The 23,567-nt window shown below is 36.9% G+C and overlaps 1 protein-coding gene across 1 annotated transcript in view; it reads right to left on the reverse strand.

The window, feature by feature from the left end:
- The window catches only part of ITGBL1 (integrin subunit beta like 1), a gene marked incomplete at both ends in the record, with an annotated part of 135,739 nt that overhangs the window by 72,104 nt on the left and 40,068 nt on the right, over nucleotides 1–23,567 (reverse strand). Inside the window, 2 exons of the mRNA XM_080613106.1 lie at nucleotides 4,155–4,277; nucleotides 5,625–5,771. Coding sequence (XP_080469232.1) covers nucleotides 4,155–4,277; nucleotides 5,625–5,771 — 270 coding nt within the window. The remainder of the gene's footprint in view (nucleotides 1–4,154; nucleotides 4,278–5,624; nucleotides 5,772–23,567) is intronic.

Consider the following 23,567-nt stretch of genomic DNA (forward strand, 5'->3'; position numbering starts at 1 on the left):
TAATAGACCAGGTCATCTCTATCACAGTCTGGTCAACTTATATCCTTAACTGTCAAATTCAGACCTGGGGAAAATATTTGAATTTATTTTTTTTTTCTGTCTTTAAAATTAATCATGGATTTTTCATTACAAATTTTTGGTAACATGTCAAAATATAACAGAAGATAAAAATACTTAGATAAATAAACAACAGTCTAAAATAATGTTTTTTACTAAAGGGATGTCCTTTAAGAAAGGATAAGAAATAAAAGGAAAAAAGCTGACAAAGCAAATTAACTTGATCCACTGGCAGTTTTTGCAGATTAAAATATCACTACTTCAATCTTCACTCACTCTTGTGTAGTCCTCAAATAATTATGAATTAAATGATATAATTTTCTACCTCTTGCTCTTGACTGAAGACAAAATGACTCCATTACAGAAAGAAAAACAAAGTGCCTTGGATAAAAATTATCATGATCAGAATTTAATTTCCTAGAAACCATGATATTTTATTAAAAATACACTGCAACTTGATTCCAAAGTTTAAGTAATCTCAAACAAAAAGTGATGCAGTCAACTGACTGATAAAAATCCAACTGAGACTAGAAAAGCTTGATAAATTTTTGTAACTCTGCCTTACCTAATAATTGATTTACTTAAAAAATGCACTCCCCTTGTGCAAAGATTAAAATACATCCATATCTCAGCACGGTACTCTATGCTTTTCCAGGATAAAAACACAGCTCACAGCTGCAGTCTTTGGAAAACATGTGTGTAAATAGAAGCTTTGTTTTTTCATTAGTTTGATACTTCCGAATTCGCTTTCTTTGAAGACCCATCTATACCTTCAAGGGCAATCAAAGATATGTAGCAACTAAATGGGTGCTAAACAAACTGGGACAGTACAACAGGAACTGATTTCACTGATTAGGTTCACCCTGTCTGTGGACAGAGAGAGTATCCAGGGGCCAATGCTACCTAAGCAGAACAGGGTTTGAGCACTGTTTCTTTTTACTTCATAAATAAAACTAAGTGATTCCTGTGGTGGAAATTCTGTGGAAGGAGAGATGATATTAAAGGCAGCATGAGGAGGGGAGAGAAGCAATAACCAGATAGGCATATGGGGTCTTCTTTTTCTGTGATGAAATTATATTCCTTTGACCTTCAATTCATGTGATATCCATTTTCTGCATAAGGCTTGGTTCAATGTGGGATCATAGAATCATAGAATGGTTTGGGATGGAAGGGACCTCAAAAGTTCACCTAGTTCTAACTTCCCTGCCATGGGCAGGGACACTTTCCACTCGACCAGGCTACTCAAAGCCCTGTCCAACCTGGCATTGAACATTTGTAGGGATGGGGCATCCACAGGGCAACCTACACCAGAGTCTCATCACCCTCACAGTAACGACCTTCTTCCTAATGTCTAATCTAAATCTACCCTCTTTCAGTTTAAAGTTATTACCTCTTGTCCTATCACATGTCCTTGTTAACATATATTGTTATAGAATCATAGAATAGTTAGGGTTGGAAAGGACCTTAAGATCACCTAGTTCCAAACCCCCTGCCACGGCCAGGGACACCTCCCATTAAATCATGTCACCCAAGGCTCTGTCCAACTTGACCTTGAACACCGCCAAGGATGCGCAACCCATTCCAGTGCCTCACCACCCTCTCAGTAAAGAATTTCTTCCTTATATCCAATCTAAATTTCCCCTGTTTAAGTCTGAACCCATTACCCCTTGTCCTATCACTACAGTCTCTAATGAATAGTCCCTCCCCAGCATCCCTATAGCCCCCCTTCAGATACTGGAAGGCTGCTGTGAGGTCTCCACGCAGCCTTCTCCAGGCTCAACAGCCCCAACTTTCTCAGCCTGTCTGCATACGGGAGGTGCTCCAGTCCCCTGATCATCCTCGTGGCCCTCCTCTGCACTTGTTCCAACAGTTCCATGTCCTTTTTATGTTGAGGACACCAGAACTGCACACAATACTCCAAGTGAGGTCTCATGAGAGTGGAGTAGAGAGGCAGGATCACCTCCTTCGACCTGCTGGTCACGCTCCTCTTGATGCAGCCCAGGATATGGTTGGCTTTTACGCACACTGCCGGCTCATGTTCATTTTCTCATGGACCAACACCCCCACGTCCTTCTCTGCAAGGGATGCTCTGAATCTCTTCTCTGCCCAACCTGTAGCCGTGCCTGGGATTGCTCCGACCCAGGTGTAGGACCTTGCACTTGGCATGGTTAAACTTCATAAGGTTGGCATCAGCCCACCTCATAAGCGTGTCAAGGTCCCTCTGGATGGCATTCCTTCCCCCCCAGTGTGTCAATCAAACCACGCAGCTTGGTGTCATCGGCAAACTTGCTGAGGGCGCACTCAATCCCACTGTCCATGTCACCAACAAAGATGTTGAGCAAGACCGGTCCCAACACCAATCCCTAAGGGACACCACTTGTTACTGGTCTCCAGCTGGACATCGAGCCATTGACCACAACTCTTTGCGTGCGGCCATCCAGCCAGTTCTTTATCCACCGAGTGGTCCACCTATCAAATTGATGTCTCTCCAATTTAGAGACAAGGATGTCGTGTGGGACAGTGTCCTGTAGAGGTTTGTTAGAAAGCAAAGAGAAATCTAACACTCACAGCATATGTGCATAAGCTTTTCAGCTTACAACAACCTAACCAAGACAACAGATCATTAGTTGCATAAGCTTTTCAGCTTACAACAACCTAACCAAGACAACAGATCATTAGTTTATATTTACTTTAAAATGCTCCAAACCTTAAATAAGGTATCAGGCCTTTTGTACTGATGAATCACAGCCCTTAGAGACTTGAACCTAGCATCATTTTTTGTCCTGTTGCATCAGAATACTTAGTTATCTGCATACATAAAAAACTAGTTTTTTACAGAGATGCATCTGGTCTGTTTTGGAATATGGTACCACTGGATGAAACAAAGAGAAACAAGAGCTAAGAAAAACCTAACAATGTAAACCAGCATCCACACAGGTGTGGGAGGAAAAAAAAAACCTGACAGAAACAGTAGAAGGAGAATTTACTGGAATTAAATGGTGAACTTTTACCATATTTGGTACCTTATGCAACAGTTGCAAGCAAATACATATACATGGCATAATTGGCACATAAAAATTATTACCTTACACTTATTTCATTTTAGGCAATTAGTGGAAATACTGTGCTCTACTCCCGTATTTGGATTTCAGAGGACCATTTTTTTTACCCTCACTTAAAATCTCTACCTAATCCTATGCAACAAAAAAGTTCTTTTTGCCTTGAAAGGCACTTAAATATATAGAAGAATTTATTCTGTTTTCTGTGTATGGATAAAGGTAGGTAAAGCTATTTTACACACATACTCCCTCTATATATACATACACACACAGAGCAAGTACTATTATCAGAGTATGAATAGTCTAAAAGCAGTTCTGAACCATCCGGTGTGCATACAGACACAGTATGCACATGTATAGCTTGAAAAATATCTGTAGCAACTTCCATCTTAAGGACAAGCCTCCCTAGTAATATCAGCAACAATATTTATAACGCCATAAGTGGTGTGCATTGCACAATATTAAATTGCCAGTTTCCTATCTTAAAATGAAATGAAAGCATAGTTTATATTTTGGTTGCTTTTCTATCTATCAGCAGATTTCACTCCATCTTATTATTTTGCCTTGGCTATCACAGTTCAAATTTTTCTTTGTTCATTCTTTTCCCTTTTTGTCTCTTGAATTGCTTCTGAGTTTTCATCCATATTTATTCTCGTTCTTTTAAATTTTCTCTTCCTTGACAAAATTGCTAGTAATTTAATTTTCTTTTTTTCTTTCATTTTTTCTTTCTGTCCTCCATCTTGCTCTCATCTGCGCTACAAAGCATTAACACTTCTTATATTCTACTAAAGACAAACACATTAAGCAAATTACCTTAGTGAATTACATTGTAAAATCCTTTCTGCAGTTCTTCCAAAAAGTGGAAGATGTCACAGGATTTCTGCACCTGAAATTCCCACTTACAATTTGCAAGCTAAATTCTTGCAAATATTTTAAGTCATACGTTCAGTAGACATTTCATACGTCTACACAAATAATGATTTTATAACAGCCTGTATTCATCTTCACCACCCTTCTTGCACTCACTAAAATACATACCTGTACAAATCTCTTCTGTCTCATCATCTATGCATTCTCTGTCATCGCATTCACAATATTTACCATAGACCAGTCCATTTCCTTCTGAGTTTGCGCATTTACACCTGCCACACTGACATGTACCTGGAAATGTTTAAGACAGTACTCAATGACAGCAGTTTATGAGAAGTTTCATTAGTCCATCAGAGATGGTATGTATTTTATTTTTAGAAGGCTGAAATCTGAAGATCATCCAGATAAATAAAGACAGACACAGAAACAATCCATATAAACAGAAAGCCCAATCTTAGCTTCTGTATATATATATGTATATATATGTGTGTATATATATGTATATATATGTATATACTTCTGTATATTTTTCAGTTTGAAACACAATGCATGATAACATATAACAGTTATAAATAAACATATTAAGGACTTACACGGTCAGAAAAAATAGAGAATATAGAGAATCTCTGTTTAGATAGGATGACCTAGTTGCTCTGACAAATGATTAGGAGTAGTTGAGTCAGAAAACATACATTTTAGGTGGATCTTGATTGGTTCATGAAAAGAATTACAACAAATGTTTAGCTGTGTGACAGTAGAAGACTGTTTTTGCAACAACTCGTATAATCCCTCCCCATCTTTACTGGCAATTAAACAGAGTTCAGACCCCAAAGGCAATGTCAGCAGTACATTGAAACGCAATCCCTTCAAGGCAAAATATCTATGGCTAAGGCTCATCAAAGTTACCTCAGACTCCCTAGTCAGTCTCATTGGAATTCATGTCCTGTTTAATACCAGCAAAACCAAAAACATTTACTCATTTCCTGACCTCACAAACACTCCTGTCTTAGCCACTCTTAGCAGTTGTTAGAATGGGGGCACTTCTAGCAAAGGAAAGAAAGAGGAAAAACAGGTCTTAACATTCTTGTTTAAGTACTTTAAACTTATTTATGTAAGTACTTTGATCACAATGAACCATGCTTATTTTTGAGTCAGTTTAGGTGTCTTTTAGGTGTCGCTTAGGTGTTTAGAGAACAGAGAGATACCAAATTAGAAAAGTGAAGATGGAAATACTTCATTAAAATGATTTAGCAGATCTTCCACAACACTTTTTAATAATCATTTTACAGCTTAAAAATGTCCTGGAAAAGTATATGCAAATGCCATTTCTGCCATTTCTATGTTAATTCCCTTACTATAACCTTTTGATGGGCAAAATGCATGACGCAGCTGTAGTTTCATCAACATAAAATAGCTATGGATAAACCAGGGTACTAAAGTAGGCATTCTGAATCAGTGCACATCATATGCACAGGTATAGGCCTATATGAAAATTAAGCATTTTAGTATACATACAGTTATTTCTTAGTCTTTTGAAACACAGTCTACAAAATTCCTAATTAGAAAAGAAATTACAGTGATTCTCAAAATAACACAGGGAGAATATTAAGCCATCAAAAGCAACAAAAGACCTCTTACCTGCACCAGAACAGATGATATCCTGAGAATTCTTGCACATTTCATTACTTTTCTTCCGTGTAAGATTGCAAGTAGTTGGATACTGGCAAGCTTCACCATACCAGCCTTCATCACATTTGCACTTCCCACAGTCGCACTTTCCATGGCCTAGCAATGGAAAGAGTGTGTCAAGTCCTTACATTTTCTAATCCATCTTTTAAAATAGATTCCATCAATTATAGTTTTAAATGAACATGATTAACGTAATTCATATGCAATTAAAAATAGAAATGAATAAATATGATCTTAAATATGAGGAGACACCTGGAATCACCATGAGTTTGAAATCTAATGTATGTAATTTTGATAGATACATATGAATTTTTATTTTATGAAAGAATACAGAACTAAATCATCCTGTATGGACAACAGGCTTTCTTACTGCTTTCATCTCTTTCTCATTTCCATATTTGTCTACTGTTTACTATTAGTGACACAACAAAACTCCAGACACAGAGATTCTATCCACCTCCTTGACCCACTGTAGGAAAAGAACAGCTAGAACCTGCAGCCTGAGGACTCTGGATTAATTATTATGGTACAAACCCTGAAAAGAAGTGAGGAGAGGGACAACTATAACAGCAAACAGTAATTTCCTCATGCAGCAGCAGCTGCAGCTCTTTCCTCTACTGAGAGGTTTAAATCCTTTTTCCCGGAGCCTCCACTGGCTACTGGTTCTTCCAGCCTTCTCCCACCCACTTAAAGTCTACTTGGCTGCCGCTGCAAAGTTGAATTTTGCCTTTAAATATTGACACAATATTGGCAAAGTAGTATATTTTGATACTCGTGGGACTATTTTTGCTTATGATTATTTGCGAAGTGTGAAGTATCTTAAAGAACAATGCAGCTGCTCAATCTATTAGGTGATGTCATGCTAGGCTTCTATCATTTCAATAACTCATGGCTTAAAATTTTTAATATACCTAATAGCATCAAGACTGATAAAAGTAAGGAAAGTTTGTTTATAAAACTTCTTTAGCTTTCTTGAAAAATACCCAAATATGCAAATGAATTGACAATTTACACTATTTATGTTGCACATTAAGTATGATATTATAAATAAAATAAATTCCAGGTGAAAATTTCTATCACATAATTCTTTAGCATTCCTTTACAATTTTAGTTAGCAAATGTGAAAACAAATGCAAATCTTTTAAAATAAAATATTTAATAAAAAAAAACCCACTTGAATGTATATCTGATTGACAGAAGATTCCCTTCCAATCACTAGATCTCAAAAATAGAATCTTATTGCAGTTTATTTTAAATGCATCTGTTGCCTGAAGATAGAGTCAACTGCCTGAAAATACAAGCCCAATCTGATGCCAATAAGAAGGAATTAAAATAACTATTGTAAATAGAAAATTTTAATGAGAAAAAGGAGTGTCTTATGTTGCTCAGTAAATTTTGTTTGCCTTCCAAGATCTTCATAAGACAGGATAAAATTCTTCAGCTGAAAAAAAAGTAGTTCAAAACCATATGACAGAATCACGTTAGTTTATGTTTTAAACCAGGAGTTTCCACCTTAAAAATTGGTGAATAACTCTCTGTTAGTAATGGACAATTAAATAAACCCCAAAACTAATGAAAAATGTTGGATATAAAATACATAATAAAAACCTAATCTTGCCATTACTCTGCTTCACTGAAGGCAACAGCATAAGCCATTCCAAAAAATGGTAACTAAAATACCTAAAGACAAAGCATAACAATCTCCTTGTTTTCCTTCCTTTCAAGGAAGGAATTTACTATTATTAACACAATGACTTTGCATTCTTTATATTAGGCACTTTTGTGATTTAACAGTTTGATGCCTGCCAGTGAAGAAAAGATGCTCTTATAAAAGGAAGACTGATATCCCCATTCTAAATGACAGAGTAAGGCAGAAGAACTCCTGTTTAGTACTGGTGGTCCAGCAGCAGTAATCTCTCTCAGTTACAGATCCACTAATCTAACATATGGTGCACATGGGAAAAAAATAATTTCACTTAGGATTCATACAGCCTGCTTAAAGAAAATGAAAAAAAGACTTCCATAAGACTAGTCATACAGAGCAGTTTTTTTGCTTTATTTAACAAGAAAATACAAAAAAATTAAATTAAACTAAATTGAGAGAAATAATGGAAGATCTCCTGCATGAAACTGAAAGCAACTATAAAGAATTTAATTAATATGAATTTGTAAGATTGTATGAATAATTTTGACCTTTATTATGCTCTTAATATGTCCTAATTTTGCCAATTGGTTAAGTTATTTTTTAATCGTAAAGCAACGGGAAGTTTCTGCCCCAAAATTTGTGTAAGAAGACTATATTGGAGTGTAGAAGGCCATAAAACTGCCTGCATTAGCTTGTATAACTCACTGTATCTTCCTTGTCATGTAGATAATGCAGTAGAACTGCATGTCAGTTTGACATAGTAATCTCTTCTTGCTTATTTCCTACACTGACATGTACCAATCTTATGGTCTTCTTCACGGCAAAAATAGTGATGTGATGAACTGTAAACCAAGTATCTGATAAGCTGTAAGCAAATTAGAGAGGGTACAAAAAGTTTTCAATTCCTTTCAAATAGGTTTGTGTAGGATCCCTTTTATTGTATATTGTATATTCATTTCTGCATGATTTAGAAAGCAAATAATATAATGAAATAGAAAATAAAGAGTTAAGAGCACTGTGAGAACTGTGAGCTGGTACTGTAACTTCACAGAAAAATCAATTCTACCAATGAGGGTTAGACACAGTTATCTGAGAATGTGACACATAACATGAGAAAAGTGACCTACAAGACCCTACTAAATAGTTCATCAAGAGAGCTATCTCAGAGTAAGTGATGACACTTTTTTTTAAAAAAAATGGCTGTAAAATGAATAAATGCTACACATAAATAAATCAGATTTTCACTTTAAAAAATCAGAAAATAAGAAAATCAGAAAAGAGTTGAGTCTTAAAATTCCTGGACTCAAGGAAGTATTAGAATTCCTTCAAGAAAAAGTCTGTGGCTGTGGGCTGTGAAAAACTTGCAGCTTCAAACACATGGAAAAACCTTTTATAACAAAGCACTCCATTTCTAACTAGATGAGCAGTCACCTCAGAGAGTATATCTGGCATATGCAGAAAGCTTGTAGGGTGGAAAATTAAACTAATATGCAAGGAAAACTGTCAGATGTCAGGAAATAGATGGAGAAAGCGAGAACAGAAAATGTTAGGCAGGGTCAGATCTTGCAAAAATTCAAGTACTAAAATGTACTTTCATCATCCAAATAAAAAGAAAATAGGAAAAAGAGTGGCTTCACCAAGCAGCAAAACACAGTTAAGATTAAAGATAATTTTCAGACAGTCCAAAACAAAATTAATATGGGGATGTTGACTATAGCAGCAAATGCAGTGTGGCTAATGATACACTCTGTGGAAATGAAAATTACTCATCTAAGATGAGAACAAAACAAAGACATAAAACTGTTTTTAAGGAAGTGTCTAGACCAGAAGGGCAAGACCCCATAATCTCCATTCAAGAGTACTTACAATATTCACACATGAAAGGTCAGTTTAACAACAAAGTATTTTAATGAATACATCAGACTGGCAATCAAATGTCTGAAAAATAACAAAACTAATGTCTTTTTCTTTTAAGAAAAAGGGATGTGCATGATCCAGATAATATCAAAACAAGTGACTGTAACCTCATGAGCTGTGCAAGGGTTTGAAACAAATTACGAAGCATTGCATAGCTAGAGACACTGAGGAAACGAAAAATGAAAAATATAAGAACTAACAGATTTATCGCAAAATAGGCTATCATTATGCCAAATTAACCTAGCATCTCTCTTTATAGGTAACTGCTACTTAAAGAAAAGGAACACAGGAAATGTAGCTGATAAGATCTTATGTATTGGACGCAATGTCACTTAGTTAAAAAAAAAGAAAAAAATCACAACTTCGTTTAAGAGAAGGAAACATTAGGACCAAAAGGAATTTTACTCTGATACATTAGTGGTGATGTTTCAAAGGATGGGTTTGGGACCAAATGTGTTTTTTACTGATACTGATACAAATATTCAGAGTATGCTAACATCGTTGGTCAACGACACAAATCCATAAGCCCACACCAGAAAGGTGAAGATGGAAAATTATACAGAATGAACTGGACTGAGAATCTGAAGGACTGAGGCAATAAAAGTGAATTGAATCTTGAAATACAAAACATAGGATCACACACCAAGGACAAGGAAAGGACACCATAGGCTAAGGCCTCCCCAGCTGGAAAGAAAAAGAAGAGCCTGAGTGTATATTCATGTCAGCCCTAGAAAGATGGTGTGACTAAGCCTTTAGCTGAAAGACCTGAGATGTACCTGTTCAATACATACCATCAGGGACAGAAAACGTGTTTGAAATGTTAGACACAGTGTAAAATGGGCATGGGTCCAGTTTATGCTGGAAAATTACCATTGGGCCTCTAAACCTTAAAAGAATGAGTCAAGTTTTTAAGGGAAAACACCTGTAGAATTTTAGCCACTTACAACATTGCAATAGGTTAGGAATTAAAACATGTCAGCTGAAAGATGTAATTAAAACCTCAATCATTTGGAACTGATCACATGCATTTCATAGAATTTAAAATGATTTGGGTTTGAAAAGACCTTTAGATCATCTAGTTCCAACCCTCCTGCCATGGGCAAGTGACATCACACACTAAACCATGTCATCCAAGACTGTCCTGCCTGGCCTTGAACACTGCCAGGGATGGAGCATTTACTTCTTTGGAGAACATCTTCCAGTGCCTCACGACCCTCAGAGTAAAGAACTTCTTCCACTGTTTAAGTTTAAACCTTGTCCTATCACTACAGTCCCTGATGAAGAGTGCTTTTCCAGCATCCCCGTAGGCCCCCTTCAGATATTGGAAGGTTGCTATAAGGTCTCCACGCAACCCTTAGGCTCTTAACTTCATTCTAAGTGCATTCTAAAAATGTTTTCCTGCTACATGTTTGCATAACTATAGGTCAAAGAGCAAAGACACAAAACTAAAATCTCTGACAAGTTCTGAATCCACATCTGAACCGTACATATTCAAGGCACCAATCTGGAAGCCGGATTTTGCAGGAATCTAGCTGTAATCTGTCATGAGAGATAGGCACTTCTGTAGGGTGAGTCAGGTCCTGTGTGGGCTGAATAGCCCTCCAAGATTGGCTTTCTTTCTTCATTAAACTACTGAGAAGCATACAATGATTGAACAGGACACACAAACTAACTGGTGTGACTTTGAAGTTCAGTGTATCACTAGACTTGTATGTGTGCAAAAAAAACATTTGTTTATTCATTTTCTTTTGCTTCACTTACAATAATCTATGGCAGGTTTTAAATATTCTGACACACTTTGAATAAAAAAGGAGAAGGATATCAGCTTAGTTATAGGTTGAATTCCATTAGTTTATGAGAACAATTATTTTGCATAATTATTGGGTAAACTGGAAAACAAATTTGAACATTGCTTTAATTTCTTTATACCTACAAAAATTGTAGAATTCAGCAGTGTTATTGCTATTTCTGTGCCTTCCACTGGATAAGATCCTCCCCACTTTTGTACCATTTTTCATTGAGGTTTTTTTATATCATACTGATGCACATTATGGCTGAAAGCTCTGCTGCATCCTAGTGGTTAAACCTTCCATAGGCAATGCAAACAGTCAAAACAGATGACTTGTTTTGTTAACTACCTTGCTTTTGCCTCCTAAGAGCATGTGTGAATGTATGCACGGCTATGTGCTGTGATCATCTTTTCGACTGAGTGCTGGTGGGGCACAAAAATGCAGACTACTTAGAAACACTTAGCAGAAAAGGAAAATTAGGAAAAAAAATATCTTGAGGCTAAGACCTTGAATTGAAAGACAGGTGACTGGGTTCAACTCTTGGATCTTTCATTTTCTAGATAACCTCTGGCACAGGACAACATCACCAGAGCTCCAAGATACGAGCATAAGTTCCCTTTTTTATAAAGCCAATAATGATAATTAACATTGTCATAGAGATTTTGTTAAGGACAAATTTCTTGGTGTTTGAGAGCTTTTAGATGTTGTTTGGTTAGGGACACCTAGTTTTAAAACCAAACAAAGAAATAAAAAAATCCCCAAAACAATGAAGCAATATAGTATCTTTCAAGTTATACTTACCCCTTTTCTCTGGAAGATGAAAAGAACACTCCTTGTCTAGGGGCAATTGTAAAACTATAATCATGGGCTTGTTAAACTGCAAGGACCAAGCTCTTAAATCATTGGTTCATTAAGCCAACACTATTGGAGATACTGCCTTTTGTAGAATATCTATTTATGTGGTTGTGCAGCACTAGTTATAGCACAGTAATTCTACTATAAAAGTCTCTCATTGGAGTACGAAGATCCAGGCTGTTTGACCAGGCATTAAAATACACTCAGATGTCCTTGCTGTCACATATTTTTGATAGCTAAGGCCCAATTATTCTATGTAAGAATACAATTGAGGGCAATTCTCATTTTAAAATTGTAATGGAATCTATTTCCTACAGGTAGGTGAGGTTTAGCATAAGGATTCTTCTCTATAGCATAAAGTCAGCCATCAGAAGGAAATCAGCAGCTGGCATGATAATTGAATTGGGCTCATTACTATTCATTTTTAGCAGACACAGAGTGATTCATGAAGTGCTTTTCAAATCTAAAAAACACTTCATGAAATAGGTGAAGACATATGAAGAACTTGTTGTTATGGATTTCCACTTTAAATCGGTATGATGGATCGGAACGATGATTGAGTTGTAAGAGTTGAAAATTTTGGGAAAGTAAAAAGAATGAAATATTGTTCTTCACTATCAATCTAGAACAGCATAGTGAAGATGTTTTTAACAGTTCTTTCCAACTGGATGATTTTCTTTTCAGTAGTTAGTGAAGCAGATTCTGCAACTTTACACCAATGTAAAGCTAGTGCAAATATTTCAGATTACATTAGGATAAGATTAGCAAAATGGCCTATTTAGTTTAGCTGCATTTGTGAAATTCTCAGTAACTATGCCTTGCATTCAACTGAAGCATATCTCTCAGTCTCTTTTTTCAGAATTGTTGGAGTTGCAGTTTCTGGGGAAAAAACCAATAAAAAAATGTTTGCATAATTTTTATTTTCTATGTCAATAGGTTTGAAATTAATTTCCCTTTAAGGCTGAGGGGTCTTGGTTGTTTATGTTGTGCTATCTCCAGTGAAAACCAGATGTCTTCCAGACCTTTGGAGTAAACCTTAGGGATTCTGCCCTTACTGAAATTAGGTTCAGCAATGCTGAGGAATTCACAAAAATACTGGCTCCTGCTTCACATCTCATCACTTGTTACTCTCTGTATGCTGATACTCTGTGGCTAAAATATAGATTGGTTAAGGGGACTGATCTGGATTTAGAAACAGCTCTTAAAAGAGATGGGGAAATTTGAAGGAAAACAGTCACCTAATGATCGAACATTTCAAGCCAGTCTTGTCACTGAAGCCCCATATCAGCAAACCACAGCCCTGCATCAGAGATTTTCAAAGAACCACAGTAAGTACAAAGGCCTTTAGGGAGGAAAAGAAACTTAACCTTATTTATTTCTCAAAAGAATACTAAAAAATCCCCAAACTTTGAATTTAGATGTTCTTATGTTAAGCCATTTTATTAGTGTTAATTTAAGGTGTCCAGACCTTGAAGTAGCCCAGAATAACAGATATGAACATTCAGCACTGGCCCTTGGGCTGCCTGAGTGACTGAGTCACTGTGATGAGCACACAAGGTCTATAACACAGTTTGCTTCTCAGCTCTTTTTGGCGATTGCATTCCTCCTGCTCCTTTAAGTCTGTCTGAAATGGACTTTTGGAATTAAAACAAAAACTGGTGACAATCATCTCAACTTAGTTATTACTGGATGCACTTTAACAACAAGAATATCATTAATGTTAAATTATAACTCCAATAGAGGTATGGATTGAAAAAAACCCCAACAAACTACTGTATATATTTCTTAAAGAAAACACGTTTAGTATATAAAGCAAAAAACATAATAGTCCTATGCACTTGCTGTGTCATGCGTTGCAGGGATTGATTAGTACAATATTTTAGTAAACAAATATTCAATAGAGTTCTAAAATGAAAAAATCGGTTAAAACCCACATTAAAATGTAGAAAATATGCCAGAGATGGGTGTGAGGGTATGACTGTTGATGTTATTTATTTTTCAGGTTATAAATCAACTAAGTATTATGCCTATTTATATTATTAATGCTCTGCAATATTATTTATAGCAATAACCTCTTTGTTTCATGTTGAGGTAAGGAACTTAATACTTTAGTGTGTTCTCCATCACTGAAGTCAACGTCAAAAAAGCAGTTTGAAAACCTTCTGATCATATGCCAGCGCAAGTTTTGCAAGTAAGCTGATTTTAAAGTACTATTGCTGAATTTGGAGATGAAAAGTATTAGCATTTACAGAAGAATATTTTAAGAAAACATTTAAAGTTTGCATCAGAATACATGATCTGTAATAATATGCTCTCACTCGATAGAAGTCATTATTGATTATACTAAATTTTTTGGCAGTTCATTTCATGGCCAATCCTGAATTCTTTTTTGGCCATTGTTTAATAAAAACTATGTGCAAGGCATGAAAATTTAAAAAACATTGTCACTCAAATTTCACTGCTTCCAGATTCAATGCATGCCAAGGGTAATACATGGTTTAAGTACCTTTATGTACTGGACAGTGCTCTGACACCAAATTGTCTTTCATAGCTTGAGTCTTTTATTTGAAGGGTATATAAACCCCACATTTATATATGTAAAAAACTATGTGTTTTATTACTATGTATGTGTAACCAGTATAAATAAGGTTATGTCTATGTATACATATGCATACTTCAAGAATCAAAGACAATATTGACTTTTCCTCTACCTGCACTGAAAGGGTAGAAAAGATGAGGGGAAGGAAGATATTGGTTAATAGTGGCATTCCCCTTATCCCTCTCTTGGCTATGAATACAAATTCACTGTAAAGTGGAACTGGAACATTTGCAATAAAAATCAATTAGATATTGTGAATGATTAAAATGAAGGAAAGCAACACTCAGTTGGAACAGCTCCAGTTTCTTACTTCAGAGGTGGCACAAGTTGATATCATTTGAAATGTGATTCATGCTGTTTAGACAGATGATATAAATATCTCAGGGAGACAGAGATAAATTAGTTTTATCCATCAAAACAGTCTAGAGTCAAGGTTTCCGTTAATAATTCAGTGGTTCTGTGAAAGGTTCCTTACTAATTTTTAACCAAATGGTTTCTCATTTTTTATAAGAAAAAAAAAAATCAACTTTTAAGTAAGAAGATCTTTTAATAGGCAGAGCAGTATTCTTTGGCTTCTCTAGAAGACCAATTTGCTGTATATTACTTTCCCAGTGCAGACTTCTGTAAAAATACTGAACATATCAAACAAAATTACACCTGAGACATGAACAATTCCTTTCCATGAAATAACTTGCAGAGAATGAAAAAAATACAAAGAAACTTCACGTTTAGCTCTGTACACACTAAAACTTGTAGACACTTTTAAAAACTGCATTCTTGTGGGAAAGATTTATAAACCCAGTGGGTTCATGTTTGTGTAACTGTGCTCAAGAGCTAAAATTACTGAGTTGCTAGGACTGTGGTGGTTTAACTCCTAACAAATGCTTGCTCACTTACTCTTCTTTCACTGGCTCCTTCTACGGTCTGTGGCTACACATGAACTTTGGGCTCCATAAGCCCAAAAGTGATGATCCAAAACTGACTTAAGAGAATCTCTGGTTCTCTGTGACATTAAACAGTTGATGTTTGGCTTCACCACCACCATCCCAAAACCACCCTCTGTCATGGTTTAAGCCCAGCCAGCAACACAGAACCAGGCAGCCACTTACTCACTCCCCTCCCGCCACCTTCCCCCCCACCCCCCCCGGAGGGATGAGGAGGAGAATCAAAAGAATGTAACTCCCACGGGTTGAGATAAGAACAGTCCAGTAACTAAGGTATAACACAAATCACTACTGCTGCCACCAATAATAATAATGATAAGGGAAATAACAAGGGAAGAGAATACAACTGCTCACCACCCACCGACCAATACCCAGCCCAACCCGAGCAGTGATCTCGCCCTTCCTGGTAACTGCCCCTAATTTATATACTGGGCATGACGCACTGTGGTATGGAATACCCCTTTGGCTAGTTTGGGTCAGGTGTCCTGTCTCTGCTTCCTCCCAGCTTCCCCTCCTCCCTGGCAGAGCATGAGACTGAGAAAGTCCTTGGTCAGGGTAAACATTACTGAGCAGCAACTAAAAACATCGGTGTTATCAGCGCTGTTCCCAGGCTGAAAGTCAAAACCACAGCACTGCACCAGCTACTAAGAAGGAGAGAAATGACTGCTACTGCCGAACCCAGACACCCTCAAATGCTGCAGCATTTTTATCATTAAAAAAAAACCAAAAAACATAAATTTATTAACAGCTGTGCCTCCAAAGGCCTGCCCACCAGCTACTTAAGCCAAACCATCAAAGGTCTTCTAGATTCCCATGGGCATGAGAAAGGAACCCATGAAAAGCTGGGGGCCTCTACAGTTTCACGTCTTCAGCTGTCTGATAGGAAGTCTGGGAATATTAGTAGCTGTGTTTGTATAGGAGCTCTCAAGGTTTCCAGCTGTGGATCTCAGCCCAAAGACAGATGAAGGACTCCTAATGCTTCCAGTCTCAGATAACCTATGGTAGTGGCCTGAACATCTAACATGCAGTGGTTATTGTTTGAGAAAATCTCTTTCAAAAAGCTGTTTGAAGAGCATTTTGAGGGAAGATATTTTCCTTATGGATTCAACAAATGTGATATTTCCAGTGAAATCCTGTTTCATTCAAACATTCCTTGCTATCTCTACTGCTATCAGCACCAACATACTGGCCTACAGAGCTACAGCTAGTTGGTGATGCCACAGGTACTGCCTCTCTCCACCTAGCCAAACACCATGCTTCCCAGGCCAGTATTCCCTGGAGCTTTGAAAGTCTGCTCTGATGAAGCAGTAGTGACCATGCATATAGTAAACGAGTCTGGGCTACTCTCCCCTGCAATGTTTTTATTTCCTTGATCAGTTTTGTGAGCCTGTCAGGGCCCTGAGGGTACCACCAGCCCTCCCTGCCCATGTCCAGCCTTCCAGGGCCGCCTCCACCCTGCCCATGGCCATGTTTGCCTCCCAGGCCATCAGCCTCTTTCCCATTGATGCCCTAATGGGGCACTCAGCCATGTAACATCAGCAAGCACTCACTGCAGTTAAGTCAGGGCTTCTAAATCCTGGATACTGGAACAGATTTTGTGAGAAGAGCTGCTATTAGTTCATCACTAGATATCTGAAAGAAGAGCAGCATTAATGGGAAGTTTGTAGCTAAATCTTAAAAGCTCAGCTACTAAACTGAAGACTTAGCTAAAGATGATATGGCTTAAGTATATCCAGTTAAGTACTAAATGACTTCAAAAGTTACCAGTGTGTCAAACCATTGGGGAAAAAAAAAAAATCCAGAAGTTATTAAGGGGTAAAGTAATGTTATACACATTGTAAATTCAAAATTAATGCAGTTGGTACTGCAGAGCACAGGCTGACGCCACAAACTTCACTTTAAGGACTGGGTGAGCTCAGATTAGCAGTAGTAACATTTGATTTGCTATATATGAAATATGTGGCCAGGCTCACATGTGGCATGATGAGGATGCCACCTGTGTGTCTTTGCCTTAGTCTTGGAAGTTTTGTATGAACATCCTTTTCCTTGACAGTTGAAATGTCCCATAATGTTTGCTTGTAAGAAAATTCTGTAGGAGGTCTGAAGGCCATAATGCTGGTGAACCTCAGCACAGACACGATCCAGGCAGCCTGCTGTGCCTGTTCAATGACTATGTAGTCACCATTGACTTATATGCTGATACATTTATGCTACATCTCCTTTGCATAGTGAGCCGGAGGGGAGGAAAGGGAACGCATACTCATAAAACAACTACAAGTCTCCCACAATGACTACATGGAAGTGAAATTTAGTAGCATGATAAAAAGTTATCACTTCTCAGTAACTGCTTAAGGTACAACTGACTGGTGATCCAAGGACTTTTTTCAAACGAAGGATCTCCTAGAAGATATACTTTCTTACCTGAAATAATTACATTTAGTGTTAATGATCGATTAATTTTTAATATTTATCAAAGTTGTGTTTATGCTTCACAACACATAAATTCTCTATACCTTCATGATAATTATACTTAGTTAATTGGAATGGGTAACAATTTTATTTAATGGTATTTTTACATATGTAATAAGTCAAGGGATGTACTTGTACATTCTTCCTACACTTTCTGTTACAAAGATTATTTTAAAATAAATTCTTTGTGGGTGTGCTTTGCACAGCAGCAACTCAACAAGAAAGCATAAAAAAGTTAATGAGTTTCCTCAGATTTAAATCAGAAAAATATTTTTCAGTCTTTTGGTTAAGCACGGAAGTTCTCTATTAATTTATGAATCCCTAAGCCAAGATCATAAATAGCATTAACAGTCCCCTTTAGACTTGTGCCTGGTAGGAAATCTGGTTCCTCTCTCTTCAAAATAATGCAGATGCACACTTGGAAATGATGGAAAATATAAATGGGAAACTACAGTTCCATAGCTTGTCACAGCATAGACTTCAATTGTTAAATACCAGCTAGTAATCCCTGAAATTGAGTTACTAACCTCTCCAAAGCTTTTGCTAGCATATGGGGAAAATTACAAAAAGAAGAGCTGTATATAGAATTCTAGAGTATTCAAGAATATAGAATATATTGTATATGTATATAGAATACTAGAGTATTCAAGCATGTGCTAGCTTGCAGTAATGTTTAAAAACAAACTGAGCATTGCATGTAATTTTAATAGTCCATTACTGCGGGAGAACACACAGGTGCATTAAAATCTCATTTTAGAAAGTTCTGAAAATATTCAGTCACTGAGGACACATAAGAGGGGCATACCCTGGAATTCCAATGAAGAGCATGGGTTAGAGCAAAATATAATTCTGAGCACAATAAATCGTGACCACATTTATCTACTCTTTTCAGCAGTGCCAAATGTTAAACAAATGCTTCTCAGGATTTATTTTGGCTATATTCTGCCCCCACTATACTGCTAGGTATTAGGTTTTTCTTCCTTTGCTTTTGAACATTAATCATCTCTTAATGCTGTCTAATTTTTTCCCTGCATTTTTAGCAAAGTTAAACATTTGTGAACTTTTAACTTGTGCAAAGATTGTGGGGTTCTTTATAAGCTTTAAGAAGAATCTGAAGTTCAGCAAAATAAAGACAGATCCTGTTTCCTAGAACATGCCTTAGGTTGGCAGTTTCATTTACAGTCCAGCCAAACCTCCTGCAGCACCTCCTGTTATCACAGTCTCCAAACTACAGACTTGCCAATTTACCAAGTTGTGCACTGGCTCCTCAGCGAAACTAAAATAGACTTTGCTTTCTAAAAACATGCTGTATGGTATTTGGGAGATTTTATTCTTAACCCAACAGATATGGAAGGCTAAAATATATTGCAATTGCAGTCATTCTTTGAAAAAGGTTAGGTCTGGATTGGTAGCAACCTGTCTTCTGAAAATCCAGTAACTTGACTGAATCGAAATGAGGGCTCAGCAATTGGAATACCAGGAGAATTAGTGAAGAAATAAGCTACTCAAAATAGGATTCCTTTACAAATCATTGCACCTTCTTTGCAAACAGGAAAACTGGAAGAGAGAAGGAGGTGGAGGAAAAGAAAAAAAAAATATTTTTTTCTAGGTATTTAAAGACAATTATAAAAGAAAAGGTTAGCCTGCTATCTGAGTATTATTAGTTTTTACAAGGCCCCTCAATTCTTCCTTCAATGGAAAAGAATAAACTTTATTTCTTTGGTTATGTCAAAAGCTGGATCACTCTAAGCTTATCTATGCTCAAAGGAGAGAGACAGATGGCTCCAGCAAAGGGATTGGTTTGATATAGATCTTAAGTAGTGTTTATTTCCTGGAGAAAAAAGAAAATTCTGTATCAGGATGTACATTGCTCTTGCTTTACGGACCCCTAAACATTTTCCAACTAATTTGTTATCTTTTCCATAAAACTCATAAATTTTGCCAAATATATATTAGAACATGATTTCTTCGGCTGCTTCTTGTGAAACCTTTACATATAGTTCATGATCTATTGCAGATGGTAACAGCATAGATCCGGAAACCAACGTAGGAAGACAGATAGGCTCCTAACTTAGATGCCTCAGATACACCACCAAAATTGGGTGGGTGAATATGGTCAGACATTTCTGTAGAAGGCACAGTCGACAATGTAGGGAGAGGTAAAGTAATGCAGAGCTTTTCCAGGGTAGGCATTATTATATTTTTTATTCTTTACATCAGATAATTTAAAAAGCAAAATAAAAAGCTACTTGCACAGAGACACAGTGAGAAAATAGCTGGCAGGTGGGAAAAGGGCTCCAACTGTGATGGTATGCACAGATTACCACCCTTTTAAACAAAGAGTAATCAGCACAGTATTATACGTTTTTAAAACACTGCAGACTGAAATTCATGACAAACTGAAATTAACTCTATTTTTATTCCTTGTTTTGAAATAAATCAGAAAAACCTCTTAAACTACAAGAACATAATGGGTAAAAGGTGAACAGATTGTTTTATTTGCTTTTCAAACATTGTTTCAGATTCTTAGTGTAAAAAGATTATTTCTATGTGTGGGTGGTATAATTGAACTGATCAGTCTTTTTTTGTTGTTATTCTCCTTCATGCACATTTAAATGTATCACTAATCAGTAATGAATTTAAGGAGGAAAAAAATCAATCCAAACAGTTGAACAACCTTTTCCATTCCTGACAAAGTATGAAGCACAGGGGAAAATATACCTGAAAGTTCTGAATAATTTCAGATGAAGTACTGAATTCTTTTAATTTCAGATATTTACATAGTTCCATTGCCATATCATTTTAGCATATCACACTCTACTATTAGGTTTTTGTGTGGCAGATTACGTTCACAGTGCCCCAGAACTGTGGGGGAAAAACCTTACCCATGCTTTACAGATAGGGAATAAATGCGCTGGAAAACATGTAAGACAAGTGAGTTCAGCTAATGTTCCCAAGCTATTCATATGGCAGTGACATAGGCTCTGTCTTCACACTCAGGTCATGCAAGTCAGTGGTCTTGTCCCTATACTTTGCACTGTGCACTTCCTTCTCTGATTAGGTAGCCAGGAAGGAATGGAAGACAGCATATAGAATGAATCCTGTAAGCAGAAAAGGAAACACAAGATACTGGCCTGCTGAAGTCAGCGGCAAAACTCACATTCATTTCCACATCTGGTTCCAATCTCAAAACTAATCATTCTGCTCATGACAGAAGTCCTCTCATCTAATGAAATGATCATGGGATCTTCAAAAGCTCAATCATGGCAGCAGAAAGGAAGGCTGTTCTAACAAAAGATGTTGGGTAGCTTTTGTTAACAAATCTTTCACATACACAGACAAAGAGACAGATTCTCTGTCAGCTTTCAAAAGAGAAAATTCCTGAGAACTTTGGTGGAAAAAAATGAAAGAAAGAAAAGCAAAAAAAAAAAAAAAAAAAAAAAAAAGCAAACTGTCTTTAGATGAGGGGTTCAGTAAACAAGACTTTCATTGCTCTTCTGAGTCTGAGTTTGAGATGAAGATGATGAACCTTTTCAAGGAGACAACAGAAAAAAGAAAGAGTCAGTTAAAGAAGTTTCAACATGCTGGCTTGATAATACAAGAGTTATCAGTGGGTTTGGGTTCCCGCCCTCCCCAGGCATTCTCTTAATTGTATACTTTAGAAATGTTTTGAAGGGGAAAGTGTGGGTGGGAAGTCTAAAGGAAAGTAAAAGGAGACAATAAGGAAAGTTCAGAAATCAAGGATAAAAACAGGGCATTTCTGATTCTGACTGAGACACACTAACATGAGCCCTAACAAAACGTGTATTGCAATCATAATTCTTCTGTTCATGCTGGTTATTTATGTCTTCTTAAGCATGACTAAATCACAAACCCATCTATCTTCAGCAAGACCTTGGCTAGTCAGAGAATTAAATGGTTATTAATAGAATTTTAAAGAAAATGTAAAAAGAAACTAACTTGGAAAAAAATACAAGACAAAAACCAAAAAAACCCAGTCACAGAAAGTAAGGAAAATGCATTTAATAATTGTTTAAATAGTGTCTTGAAAGACAGAAAGAAGTTAAAGTTCCCGTGTTACCCCCTTTTTGTAGCACAGCTTTGTTTTACAAAATTTTTCTAAAGTGCAACCCTGGCTAATTTTCATACTCTGTGGAAAATCAATTATCACATAAATTAATAATGTCTGCTTATTATGGATATGTTAGTTGTTCTAAGAAGTAGATCAATTTGAAAGATAGATTAGACAAGATCAACAAATTCAAGACAGCACTCTGAAACTTATGAATATGGATAAGTGTAAGACTGACTATGATACCTTAGACCAACAAATGTAAGTGAATGACAGATCAACAGGGGGTGTTGGTCAATGAGAAAATGAACATGAGCAGGCTTCAATGTGCGCTCGCAGCCCAGAAAGCCAATCATATCCTGGGCTGCATCAAAAAGAGCTTGACCAGCAGGTCGAAGGAGGTGATCCTGCCCCTCTACTCTGCTCTCATGAGACCTCACTTGGAGTATTGTGTGCAGTTCTGGTGTTCTCAACATAAAAAGGACATGGAATTGTTGGAGCAAGTCCAGAGGAGGGCCACAAGGATGATCAGGGGACTGGAGCACCTCCTGTATGAAGACAGGCTGAGAAAGTTGGGGCTGTTGAGCCTGGAGAAGAGAAGGCTGCGTGGAGATCTCATAGCAGCCTTCCAGTATCTGAAGGGGGCCTATAAGGATGATAGGGAGGGACTATTCATCAGGTACTGTAGTGATAGGACAAGGGGTAACGGGTTCAAACTTAAACCAGGGGAAGTTTAGATTGGATATAAGGAAGAAGTTCTTTACTGTGATGGTGGTGAGGCACTGGAATGGGTTGCCCAGGGAGGTTGTGAATGCTCCATCCTTGGTGGCGTTCAAGGCCAGGTTGGATGAGGCCTTGGGTGGCATGGTTTAGTGTGGGGTGTCCCTGGCCATGACAGAGGGTTTGGAACTAGATGATCTTAAGGTCCTTTCCAACCCTAACTATTCTATGATTCTATGTCTGAATGACAATCACTGAGCAAAGAATTGCTATCCTATTACAGCTGCCAATCAAAGCTACAAAGCTACAAAATGTATACAAGAGGGATCTTTGATAGTTACCTGTAAGACAGCAGTCCACAAAAGAAAACCAAGTTAGATGATAGTGTTATAAAGTAATTCTTATTCTTTAATTGAATATAAGTTAGTAAAACATTCTGTGTTATAAACATTTTAAAGTATAGGTATGTGTAATAAAGTGTAACAGTCTTGAAGAGGATTGTTTCTTAATGAATTCATTATGAACACTGCTTGGTTTAATCCCAGTCAGACAGTGGATATTTTTTTAAATCTTGCAAAGGCTTTAAGATCAGATGAACAGAACATATAAATCATCACACATTTCTTATTTCTTCTATACAACGCACTCAAAAGCACATATAATATTAAAATACAATTTTCTCTCATCTAGAATAGCTGATCACTTGGTGGTTTGTTCGCTTTGTTTTTTTGGAATGTCTTCCTGTGACCTCTCCAATCCTCAAAACCCACAATCCTTTCCCTTTTGCTTCATTGTCCACAGCAGAAGCAAACAATGCACCTACTCAGAAAGCTAGCTAAATTCCTTTGCTGTAGTATCCACACCCCTCCCAGTACCATACC

Source organism: Psittacula echo (genome assembly GCF_963264785.1).
Source record: "Psittacula echo genome assembly, chromosome: 3".
NCBI lineage: Eukaryota > Metazoa > Chordata > Aves > Psittaciformes > Psittacidae > Psittacula > Psittacula echo.